The sequence below is a fragment of the Mucor velutinosus genome (assembly GCF_035048745.1).
Source record: "Mucor velutinosus strain NIH1002 chromosome Unknown tig00001575, whole genome shotgun sequence".
Taxonomy (NCBI): domain Eukaryota; kingdom Fungi; phylum Mucoromycota; class Mucoromycetes; order Mucorales; family Mucoraceae; genus Mucor; species Mucor velutinosus.
Window position 1 is genome coordinate 531647 of NW_027041916.1, and position 13219 is coordinate 544865.

Sequence of the window (13219 nt, forward strand, 5' to 3'; positions counted from 1 at the left end):
TTGGCGGCGGCGGCATTGCTTCTGGCTGACCTAAATGTTTTTCTGTTGATGACAATGATGATTGCGATGCTGAATAAATGGGGATCATGGAATTGAAAGGGTAATTGCTTAACGCAAATACTTTTTTGGGGGGAGATTTGCCTCATAAAGGTGTCTTTTGCAATGACAATATCTCGGCGAGAGCCCGCATGGCGACGCCGTCATCGAGCGTAGCGAGATTGATCGGCTAGTAATTTTAGTAATACACTCTACGGAGAAATGCGTTGAGTGGAAATCTCGGTAGCGAGCCAAATGCTAATAAACAGACTGCAACAACCAAAGCCTGGCTTGGTTGAATGCTCGCCAAATGCCTTATCGAAAATATCAGCAATTCAAAGATCACAGAATAGTAAAGAGACATGGATGAATGGTAAAAATTATGCTGTTTATTTGGATTCTTTAGATTCTTGGAAAGGCTCCACCAACATCTTGGAAAACTCCTTGATCTCCTCAACACCGCGCACTTCCTTTGTCAGCAAGGGCATACGTACAATATGGAAGTCTTCATACAGATCGTATATTTGGTCCAAATATTTTTGTTGCATCTTGTTTCTAACTGTACAATGCTCACAGTTTGAACCTGCTTTAGGGAATAGTAATTGGTTGACGACAATGTTATGTGTATCGATGTGATATGAGGTCAGTTCTTGGATCATACGTTCAGTTTCATATAAGGACAAAAATTCGGAAATACAGACACAGACAAAGGTGGTGGTATTCTAATATACATCTCCATTAGACACTTACTCCTCTCCTTTCTCCGCATTCTCAATACTTACAGGATCTTTGAATTGGTTGTTGACTTCAGTAATAACAGAACGCATTTCTTCCAGCTTTGAGAACATATCCTCTTGGTTAGCGTTCATACCCATCATGCCAGAAACTTGTTGAACCATAGGACCAAAACGGCTACTCAAACCACTAATTTTGGCCAAAGCCTTTTCGAGAACAGTGGGGAAAGACAAGAAACGAAGAGTATGGCCTGTTGGTGCAGTATCAAACACAACAACAGAATATGACATGGTCTTTACTTGTTTCATGACTTCAGCAAAACCCATAGCCTCATCTACACCAGGAATAGCATAAGCTAAGTCCTGCATCATACCACCCATTGGGTTATTTTGATCAGCTATAAATTATAGATGAAAGTTAATATATTAATCCAAATTGGAAGTATATAATATTCGCTTACATTGCTCAACCATCTCTTGGATACTGGAAGTAGGATCGATTTCCTATAACAAATGGGTTAAAATTCGCATTGATTTCCTTGCCGGACCATAATACTTTACCATAGCGTAGAGATTGTCAAAGCCATTTACGACAGTGGCTTCTTTGGAGAATTTTTGGCCAAACGCGTCAGAAAGATTGTGAGCGGGATCAGTAGAGATCAACAAGACAGACTCGCGAACCTTGGAGAGTTGAACAGCCAAGGAGCAAGAAGTGGTTGTTTTACCTGAATTTCTTCCAGTCAACATTTGCTTTCACACAGCTCCACTTTATCCAAAATACATTACCTACACCACCCTTTCCACCGACAAAAATCCAATGAAGAGAAGTTTGATCTAATACATTTTGAAGAGTGGGCTCGAGAGGCTGGAAATCATCGTCTGACATGTCTGACATTTTTGCAAAATAAAGTGAAGAAAAACAAAAGAAAGAAATGGAAACAGTTTACTTCGACATTGCGCACACAATCAAAACATCATTACACACACAGGGAGAGGATTTGAATTTGAAAATGTAAATGAATCTGATTGGGCTAAAGGGGCACATCCCCAAATAGGAAATGTGAACGCGCGAAACATTGGCGATTTCTTCATCTGAATGATGCTGATGTTTGTCAAATGACAGCTAGCCAAACCTAAAGTTATGGATGGATATATGCTACCTACTTGGTACCTGAATCTAGAGATCGCTGCCGATGATTGTTTCCATGGCAACCAGTGTCGTTGCTATGGTAACAATGCCAGATCGAGAATCACATCTTGCTGGCATCGTTGAGAAACATCTGATCTGAGTGCTAATCGAGTTGCCAATATCATGATTAGCAATAGTGATGAATATATATTTTCTTTGCAACCTCAAATCTTGATTGTTTATGTACATTTAAGTTTATATTAAAAGATGGCAAAATTTGTTTGGAATTATCGCTCTGCTTGTGCATACTATCGCACTCGATACAACACAATGTTTTAGAAAAATTTATCAAGCTTCAGGTGACTGCAAAGGAAAGAGACTCAATTGTTCGAAACATAGCCAATAGGTAAGCGAAGATTGCTACAAGGGGGGTCTCTTCATATACTATTACATTACCAAACCCGTGAAATGAAATGATGGACAACGACGCTGATGGCAACATACATTACCATAGAAATTGACCGAGATGAATGACATGTTTCGTTTGTAAATATAACCCAATGTAATTTTTGTTGAAATATGATTTATGATTAAATCAAACAAGTTTTTTCTCTTTCTGGCTAGAAAAAGATGGTCTTGTACTTTTTGAACGTAACAGTTTTTCCTTTCCTTTCCCTTTTTCCTCGTTTGCCTTCTATATAAACACATTTTTCTCTTTTGAGTTTATTTCTTAAACTTTCTTCTTCATTTCATTTACATATATCCCTTTTTTTCTTTTTTTTTTACCCTTTTTTTTTCTAATTCATCTTATCCATATCATCTATTGAATATTTTCTTGTATATAGTATAAAACCTATACTTAAATACAGATTTTATATTAATTAGATTATTTACCCATTTCATTCTAAAGAAGAAGAAGAAGAAAAGAAAAGAAGAAAGACATAAAGAGAGCAAACATACCACATCACAACAATATTTACAACAACATTACGAAATCTATCATGACCTGTGCATTCTCATTTTGTTTTGGGCAAGCAGACAAACTGCCTGCTTCTTCCTTGACCTGTCAAATTATTGTTGAGGGTACAAATCTTACTTTAACTGGTCAACCAGACAGTGTCATGGCAACTAGAACCGAGATATTGAACTTATATCCTACGAAAGTAAGACAAAAGCCCACGAAAAAATTTTACAGTAAATTAACAATTGCCTGTGTAGACTCATCTCAACTTGAAAATTCCTGATCAAGACTGCACAAAGCTAAGAATCGAATGCGAAAAGATTGCCAACGAGACGAGCACGACAATCTCAATCACTGAACCTATTCCTCAATCATCCTTTGCCTCTCAAAATACTGTGAATATTCATATAACCGGTATACCCGACAATGCTGATCTCGCTCGAGTCCGTACACTTGTCATGTTAGATAAAATGGTAGGTATATCGTTGATTATGTAGTGTTCATTCGACTCACTGTTCGCTATAGTCACAATTAGATGTAGATACTGTCGCAATTCCATACAAATTACATCATTTAATTTGTGGAAGAAAGCGTACTGGCCTTCAATCAATTTTGGAGGAAACGGCCACATCTATATACTTTCCATCTCCTTTCATCTTTGAGGAAGCCAATGAAGACTATTCTCCTCTAATTTACATCACTGGAGAAGCAAGCGATGTAGCACGCGTGAAAGACATGCTAACAAAATTGGCTGCACAAAAGGTATACATTTACAGTTGAAAGAGCACTACTGAAAAAAAACTAACATGCCAAAAAGGCTCAGTCTATGTACCATAAAGATGCCGTTTTGCACCCTAGAAAATTAGACTGGATGTTGCTGCATCGAAGAAGCGACTTGCGAAAAATCATGAGAGACAATGGCTCATTTGTATCATTTCCAAAGATGGGTTCTAGCGGCAATCTTGTTACTGTCTATGCTGAAAGTAGAGTCAATGCTGAGCGTACCCTTCGTTCCCTTCACTTTTTGGTAAGCAGCAATAACAACAAAATTCCATTCTTGGTGTGAAAAACGTGCTAACTATAAAATATTAGGCCTGTGGCATCTATGAAGCATGTTTCTATTTTAATCGTGATGGCGCTATTTATGGTGCGGACGCTGTTCATACGTTTTTCAATTCAATTGCCAATATCATAGCCTTGGTATCTCAATTATCGCAAGTATCGGGTGCTGAAGTGTCCTACCGCACTGATCCTGGCTGTATCGAAGTGTATGGTACTGAGAGAGCGATTCGCCATGTCTACCAACGTCTGCATGATATGTCATTCCTCAAGATGTTTCACCAGAGCACAGTCTTCAACGTCGAATTATCAAACGATCAGCGCGAGTTCATCAGCGGAAAGAAGAGTGGAAAGATTAACAAGATCATGAAGACATCAGGCGCCAAAATCAAGTTTGTGCCATTCAGCGAATACAATTTTATCATCGAGGTCGAAAGCAACAACTTTAACAAAGCATTGGACGGTCTGACGCTATTGCAAGAGGAACTGCCTGCTGAAATATCGTTCTACGTACCCGAAGTATATCACAAACGGATCATTGGTGTTGGTGGTAAAAATATTCAGCGCATCATGAAGAAGTATGGTGTTTATGTCAAATTCTCCAATGCTGAGGAATTCGCTGCCCTGGGCGGTTATTACGACAATGAAGACAATGTAGTGGCCAGAACGCCGATGAAGAATCAAATTAACCTGGAGAACTTGCGACATGCTGTGATGGATTTGATCAATCCCAAGGATAGAGACTGCGTCGAGCAAGTGCTTTATGATATACCTTTCTGGCTGCACCGTACATTGATTCGCGATCAAGCTGCCTATTTAGCAGAGATGACTAAAAAAACCAACACACATCTGATTTGGCCCGACGATGAAGTAGCAAGTGATTGCTTGACGCTAGTTGGCCCTGAATCCCAGGTCGGTTTAGCTGCTCAAATGGTCAGATCAGTTGTGCCTGAGGAATACGACGTTCATTTGCCTTACTCAACTCACCTCAACACAGTTTTGGAATCCGATTCATACAAAGAAGTCGTTCAACGTATTGCAAGCGACTACAACGTTTTGGTAGAGGTGAAGACGAAGAAACAGCAAGAAGGTGAAAACGAGAGCGACCAGGTCATTGCGTTTAAGATGACAAAGGGAAACCTGGATTGTTTGAATGTATCATTGGAGGTCCTCATTAGCTACTTCAAGAGTCAGCAAGTCAACTTGTACGAAGACAGCGCTATTGTTAGACATGCGGCCAACCCTACTGTTGCAGGCATGTCAGTACCAAACTCAAGTAACTACCCTTTCTCCGCTGCCATGGCTTTTGATAGCAAAATGATGCCATCAGCATTGCCGTCTGACCTGGTTTCTCCAACGCCGTCATCCTCATCTTCTCTTTTGAATGACTTTCCTCCACCACCGTTGCCCGGTATGAACAGTGGTCTGAAGAGCTATTCATTGTTTGATTATCCCAGTTCAACCAGCGGCAATGCTCTTGATGCTTCATGGAAAAACTTTAGAGACATGAATTCACCCAAGACCGTTGAAAACATCCGTGCAATTTTTGATACTCCAGAGGCAAACAAGCCACCTCCACCACCTTCCATCTCGCTGGTATCTCCACTAAGCTTCCGTGGCGGCCCTCCTCCCACAAGCAGTGCCCAGAATGGCTTGGACATTTGGTCTAACCCACCACAGCAAGTATCTCTGAATGGTTTCGTCGGTAGTCCTCCTCTCTCTGGCTTCGTAGAAACTAAACCACAGCACTCCATGCTGTATTCGATGGATCATCACAATACCCATCACCTTCATCATCACCACAATGGCAGTAATGGATTTTATCAGCCTCTTGGAGCCAAACCTGAATTCAACAATGCTTATGTTGTCCCCACGTCATCTACATCTACAGGAAGTAACAACAGTTCAATGCACTCAACTCAATCAATGCCTGACATTATGCTGGATTCTTCTTCACCTAAAAAGTCGACCAACTTACCTTTCCAAATCAACAATTATATTCATACCCAAACCCCACTCCCTCCATTGATTTATCCATCTTCAACTACCACCACTGCAGCAGCCACCGCCAATGGCAATAGTAACCCCTTATCCCCCTCTGCTGCAGCAGTGAAATTTGCATTATCATCATCTGTTTCGACTCCAACAACAGCTGCTGCTGCCGCATCTTCAACCAAATCAAACGCAAATGCCACTGCAACACCTTGTACATCTTCATCAACTACAGCAACAAAAAATGTTAATGGTATAGACAAGTCTTTAGAATATCCAGCTCTTTTTTCATTAAACCACTCTTCTGCTGATGAAACTGTTAGTAAGTAAATGTGGCTTTCTTTGAATGATGGCATTATTAACACTCTTTTATAGTTGTTCAAAGTCTATTGAACAATATGTCGATAGGGCAATCGAGTAATTTGACACACTAAAAAGAAAATGTTTAAGCAACATATTCCCCCATCCACTTTGATTTAAATTAGAATCGTAGTTTTTTTTTCTGTTTTATTATCCTTCTTGATATCGCTTATGTCTTTTTTTTTTATTATACTTTGCCTCCTACACCACTATATTATACACTTACATCTCGTACATTTATATATTATATCTTTTAACCCTATAAAAAATACCTTGATCTCATGTCTAGAAAGAATAAATATTAGTTTACTGGTAAATCATCTATAGAAATTATCAATCATTGCACAGTTAATCTTCGTCAGAAGAGTTTCATTTTCAAGACACTTACTCTTCCAAACGAAAATCTAAGAGTGATAATGCCGACAAAACGCAATGTCGAGATGCAATATGAGGATGCACTTTTATAGTTTTCGTAACGCATTCTAGGGATTAGAGCATAATGGTGGACTGTCATACAAAAAGCTTCATTACCTGTCCAAAAAGTGATAGGTAAACCTCTATTGTCAGCTTTATCGAATTTCTTATCATATTAACATCTCACGATGTTCAAGGATCATGCAAAAACATCTTGAAATATGGAATCGAACTTGGGATCATTTATTACAAGCTAAATGGTTATTTCCGTTGGCCAACATAACCATACATAAAGACTGACGCGGAGTTCCCAGGATGCGATAAAATTAGAACAAGTTGAAAGAAAAAAAAAATGAAAAAGGAGGAGACCAGAGACACCTGTTTGGTGAGATACACATTTTTGTGGGGAAGGTATTATCCAAAAGTAATATGAATACCTTAAACTAAAAGGCTTAATAGAGTGGAACAAAGCATGCTACGGCTACCTAGTTTTCAAAGTATGAATTACCAACATGCCAATTATGCAACAAAAACTTGAAATCAGCAACTTTTTAATTTAGCGTACTGCTGTACTTATATGATTTTCCTCACATCATAATGAATTTATTAAAGAATATCTTTGGCATAAAACTGTGTAATAAATGCCAGATAGAATAACTGCATCTTATCTTACTTTTAAATAAAGTGTTATGTCAAAATACAATGTAAAATTGAATCTGCCAAAGAATTACACTTTTATTGAGTATGCATCCCAAGGATGCATTTATACACTTTTTCATTATGCTAGGGTTTACAGTATGATGAGGAACTATAATACAAATAGGTTTACTATCTAGCCAACAACTGATTTGTAAATCATGATTAGCATGATTTAACCAAAGGACCTAAGAATAGCCAAAAACCTTTAGTGTGAGACCTTGCTATAACATTCGATATAACATAAAGGCTTTAAACTGTATTCATTTGGTCATTCTTTTATTACAAACACAAGCTTATTATAAATGACAGATCAATAGGAAATCAACTGGTTGTAACCCTTCGTTGTTCCAACCTCTGAGCCAATCAGGTTGCTTGAAAACTCCGCTGACCTAAAAAAAATTTTGCGAGGGTTTCCCCCTGTTTTGATGTGAGGCAAAATTTTAAGCGCCGCTATAATAGCAATATAGCCGCTGCTATCATCAAACTTCCCCCAAGTGCTAGAGCATGCCTTACTTACACCACCTAGCTTTAGATTCTGGCATTGAGACTCTCAATCATCACTAAAGTAAGTAGTGATAACCAAGTGGAGACAGCCTATCTACCTCCTAGTCTCGGATAGAGTCTTGTTGAGCTTCAGGGATAGGCACATCCACACAACGTAAAAAAAAGGCATGCTTCAAAGAAACATAACAATAATAAAGGAAAAAATAAAAGAACATACCACTATAGGAGTATAGTAGTACATGGGCAAAAAATGGATACTCACACAAAGCGATTCAAAGAAAAGTATAACAAGTACAACATCAGAGATGCTCAAAAGAGCTCGTTGTTGCAACAAAATTGCATACATGAGCAAAGTGCATGGTAATAGTCGAATGTAAAGTAACGCAAACACACAAAACTGCAAAAGCAATGGTGGTATAAGTTTGCACTGCAACATAATGACTAACGTTGTCTCATGTGAAGCCACAGAGGCAACGTAACCAGCGAAAGAAGAAGAAAGCGCAACAAAGTAAATATCATGATAAAATGCATTATCACGAGAAAGGAAGCAATAATACAAACATTCAAAGTAGTTTTATATCATTCCGACCAGAAGAAAGAAGATACTTACCACTTACCACCACCACAGATAGACCAGAGGATACGCAATCACCGGATATAGACCAAAGAAAAAGCATGCACCAGACACAGTACACCAGAGAAGACCATATTAGCAACAGCAGCAGCAACACCAGCACCACGGAAAAACCGGAGAACAAACGACACCAGAGACCAGACAAAGACCAAACAATAAGCAACACCAGCAGAGACCAGACAAAGACCAAGAAGCAGACAGTAGAGAAAGCAGAAAAGGAATGGCAGCAGCACCCACGTCAAACAGGCAAAAAAATTATCAGAACCTAACAAACAAATTCAGTTATTAGTACTGATTCTACGTCTTCCAGTGCTCGTCTATCGAATGGTACCTACTATACTCCTCTTCAAAGAAGCAGTGCCAAGTTCTTTTAGCAATACAAGGGAGTGTGATCAGAAGTTGGAGTGTTATTATCATTCGAACGGTTTCCAAACCAACATGGTTTGATACTAAACGCGTTTTGCAAAAGGAAAAAAAAACGGGGATATGGAAAAATGAGAGGGCGCCCTATCCGACGTCACGGCTAGTAAATTTGGCCTCAGTCTTCTGCCACAGCAGCTGTCGCTGCGGCACTCAAATTTGGGTTTGTGCAGTTGTCATTTTTGTGTTCAATTTTGGCTTGATCTGACATCCTTTAAACGTTTTTGCTATATTTGACTATGAAAATTGTCATTCTTATACTTTACTTTCTATTGCGTATATAAAGAGTCATTAAAGGCGCATCGAATGATGCTGGTTACATTTAGTCTTTAGACTGAAAATAATGAGCAATTTTCAAAAATATGAAAACAGGTTTTCTGTGAATATGTCAAAATTTAGCATATACAAGCCTCATAGAAAGGGTTTTGTTGCATTCCATTTTTACAATCAATTTGATCTAATATGTATCATAAGAAAAGTCTTCATTTTTGAGGTGAAAAACGCGATCGTTTGATTTTCAAGAATTTTCCCTTGCTAATACACATGGAAAATATGCGAATTTTCATGGATTTGCAATGAACCAAAGAATTTTGAGATAAAGCATCAGGAAGTAAAGCATGGCCAAAAGGAGGCGTGTGGTACTAATCCAAGCCCTCAAAACGCTTTGTGACATGAGTTATTCGTGCTTAAAAATGACTAGATTTGAACAGAATTCGACCTAAAACGAAGGGGGTAGTCGGTTGCATTGCTAGAAGAGTAAGTCAATTACGCTTGCGGAATACATCCACTATGATCTGCATTCCGACAGTTCATTCAGTTACCAGATTTAGATACAAACTATATGTGCACTGAATTAGATGTATGTTAAGCACAAAGAATAAAAGGATTATTATTTGTAGCTTATAAAAAATGTTCGATATTATAAAAACAAGGAAAGACTTATTTGAATAAGATCAGACACAAAAACTAAAGATTTATTGATGAAGACAAGAGTTATTCTATTTATACTAAGTTCTGAATGCCAAAGTAGCAATTTACCTTGTATAACGCTTATCACATCTGGTGAACCTCAGTATTTAGATAGCTGAGATGCACTTCACTTATCGTAGCTTATCCATGTTGTTGCACAACACAGACATATCTACCCATCAAGAATACCTTAATCTTATAGACAGTTGTAGCCCTTCTGGCACAACAATGTGTTTAGAATAATGAAATATAGACAGAGTAAATACAATTAGAACTGAATATATTTATTATGTTATTCCAAGATTGAATAGGGATCAAAACTAGTGTAGATATCAAAGGTATTTATAGTTATTTGACAGTGCCGCAGCAATAGGACCTTGATCTTGAATGCGGGATAATTGTATAAGCCTTGAACCAGTAACGAGGATGTGCTGCATCAGAACTCATGAACCACCAGTCAAGGATAAACAACAAAGATGATCCAGGATAGAATGTTCTTCCTAATAGCTTTGACGGAAGAACATTTGTCGGAATTGAAACCCACTTCCAGGGACGAAAGACCATAGGCTACCACTCTCTAGGAACCAGGATATAGATTAGCCATTTGATGGCACCACTCATGTTCCTTCGTGCTGCTTGAATAAAGACCTCTCACTTCTACTATGCATCTCAGCTCATTCTCAGATCCTCTTATGTAATATACAACGCCTAATACATTTGCCTCTCAGAGATGATCTATATCCTAAACACAATGTAGTACGATACCGATTTATACTATAAGAGGATATGGACTTCAGATACGCTAGTACTACAGTGCGCGAAAAAAACGTTCCAGTGTTTTGCCAAATTGCACTTATAGCCAGTTTTCTCTGCAAATATCAAAGCTACTGGGGTTTTCTTAGTTCCATAAATAGCCTAAGTAGTTGGCTATCAGATGATATATTATGCACTTTATTCACGTAATTAGAAAAAGAATGGTAGCCTCATGAAAAGTGAAAAGTCGAATTTATTAAATCTTATAAAAAAGCTCAATATTTAGTTGGACCACCTTTACTCTTGATAACCGCTTTGATTCGGCGTGGCATGCTGCCTATGTATTTAAGACAGTCTTCTTTTGTGAATTTATAACATTCCTGTTCAATTCTGTCTTCTAACTCAGAAATGTTGGTGGCCCTAGTAGGGTACTTGTTCAAACGACGTTTTAGTTGATGCCAGACATGTTCAATGGGGTTTAGGTCAGGGCTTTGGGGGAGGCCAATCAAGGACATTTTGAACAGAGAATCCGTGATGCGTGAACCATTTTTTAATGGGACCAGAAGTATGTGGTCTTGCGTTATCTTGCTGGAATCTAAACGTTTTCTTGTCCAGCCCATAGTACTCGATAGTGTCTAGCAAAGATGAGTCCAGAATTACAACATAAACTTCTGAGTTAACAGTTCCTTCGGTAATGGTGGAACCATAGCTGGGTTCCTCCGCTGTTATCATGCCCCAGAAAACAACGCCACCACCATCTCCCTGAACTTGAGCCTCAGTTTGATGAGGCATCAACTCAGTGGGCCTGTCAGTCCAGTAGAAAGATTCGCCGTCAGATCCCCACATGTTGACCCTGGTTTCATCGGAAAATCCCCATTTACGCCAATCGTTCGCAGTCAAATGTCTATGTCTCTTGGCCCACACAAGACGTTTTTTCCGGTTCTCCGCAGACACGAAATTGGCTTTTACCTTTTTTTTAGCCTTGAACCCTTTGCGCTTGAGTATATACTGTATATTCCTCAAAGTCATCTGAACTCCCATATGAGCAAGGTAGCACTGCACACCCTTGGGGCCGTTTAAATTACCATTGCGGAGATTTCTCTCAATGTAGTTCATATTTTGCGTAGTGATTTTGCTGCGTTTTCCGGGTTTGGCATGTTTTGAATGACCAAGAAACTTCTTCCTATAGCGAGAAAGTACACTGACGGACAAATTTGGGAAAATTTTTTGAATGGCACGGAGGGAACAACCTTGGTTGAAAAGAGCCTTGACAAATCCTTGAACCTCTTGAGGAATGGGACGTGTCATGTTAAAAAAAGTGATGAAGTAAAGATGGTAAAATATAATGAGGGAAAAGACCAAAATCTCAGGCTTCTTTATACTTTTTTAAGCATTCCTCGGATAACTAACATTTTAAACATAACTGATATAAAAAATTACGGCTCTCAGATTATTTTCGTGAAATATATACAAACAATAAGGTCATCAAGCGATATTTCCAATTTTACGAAATCGAAATTTTTTACTTTACGTCAGTTGCACTTGCTTAATATCTACTGTATCAATTATTTTAGTAGCTCATTTTGTGGCTAAAAACTCAAGCTTTCGTAGTCTTACTTTAGTTTTAAAACTGGAAAAAATTGACAGAGCTGTAAGTGTAAAACTACGAATTGGCAAAACACTGGAACGTTTTTTTCGCGCACTGTATAAGATTCATACTATATAAGATATAGGCTATAGATGGCACCACGGACATGGATGGCGCTATAGACTTATACTTGTATTCCGGCATTGACTACGGATGTTTACCATATCTGGATAGGCACCAAGATTAATGCAATATGAGCTTGTTGCTTCAGATGTGCACTTTATGATCCACGCTATAAGACACATGCTTATATCCGTGATACTAGCTACAGATACTTTATGTACTACAGACTTGTACTATATATGAGACATGCTATAGACATGCATACGATATGCTATAGACATGCCACCATATATCCAGATACATGCTAAAGATGTATGCTTAGCGATATACACTCAGATATGTACTATTAATATAGACTAAGAAGACTGTACCTATCGGATACATGCTACTAGATCGATATTAATTATCCTTATAGAAAGGATAGATCAGGGTACTTCGGATGAGAGTCTAATTATTCATCCAGACAGAGCTAAATCATGATTAGCTTGCTGGAGTTGTCTTTTATTAGCATGATTAGACATTAGTTGATCTGAGTTGACTTATTTGTTAATCCAATTAATAGAACTTTTATCCATTGTTATAGTATATAAGAAGGATCATCTACCTGGCCAGTAGAGAGACTTCAGTTTACTTTATACCTGTCAGTTTGATAATAAAACATATCTTTATCAAGTTGACTTTACTGTTTTTTTATTCTTTTTTTCCATGAATTTTAGTCTATAAAGCCCCAAATTCCACAGACATATTCACAGAAATGATGTTTTTATATTTTTGCAAATTGTTCATTGTTTTCAGTCTAAAGACTAAATGTAACCAGCATCATTCGATGCGCCTTTAATGACTC

At 38.2% G+C, this 13219-nt stretch overlaps 4 protein-coding genes across 4 annotated transcripts; 2 read left to right on the forward strand and 2 right to left on the reverse strand.

The window, feature by feature from the left end:
• Window positions 1–425: 425 nt before the first annotated feature.
• Window positions 426–1665, reverse strand: ATC70_013422 (uncharacterized protein; the record flags this gene model as incomplete). Its single annotated transcript, XM_064832586.1, has 5 exons — window positions 426–758; window positions 819–1168; window positions 1232–1274; window positions 1332–1495; window positions 1557–1665. The coding sequence occupies 5 exons, from the start codon at window positions 1663–1665 to the stop codon at window positions 426–428; spliced, it is 999 nt and encodes a 332-aa protein (XP_064678845.1).
• Window positions 1666–2900: 1235 nt separating this feature from the next.
• ATC70_013423 (uncharacterized protein) lies at window positions 2901–6345 on the forward strand (the record flags this gene model as incomplete). Its single annotated transcript, XM_064832587.1, has 6 exons — window positions 2901–3062; window positions 3118–3333; window positions 3386–3622; window positions 3678–3887; window positions 3953–6233; window positions 6287–6345. 6 exons carry the CDS (start codon window positions 2901–2903, stop codon window positions 6343–6345), a joined length of 3165 nt encoding a protein of 1054 aa, XP_064678846.1.
• A 2068-nt stretch (window positions 6346–8413) lies between these two features.
• On the forward strand, window positions 8414–8791 carry ATC70_013424 (uncharacterized protein; the record flags this gene model as incomplete). Its single annotated transcript, XM_064832588.1, has 1 exon — window positions 8414–8791. The coding sequence occupies one exon, from the start codon at window positions 8414–8416 to the stop codon at window positions 8789–8791; it is 378 nt and encodes a 125-aa protein (XP_064678847.1).
• A 2356-nt stretch (window positions 8792–11147) lies between these two features.
• ATC70_013425 (uncharacterized protein) lies at window positions 11148–11972 on the reverse strand (the record flags this gene model as incomplete). Its single annotated transcript, XM_064832589.1, has 1 exon — window positions 11148–11972. The coding sequence occupies one exon, from the start codon at window positions 11970–11972 to the stop codon at window positions 11148–11150; it is 825 nt and encodes a 274-aa protein (XP_064678848.1).
• Between the last annotated feature and the right edge of the window lie 1247 nt (window positions 11973–13219).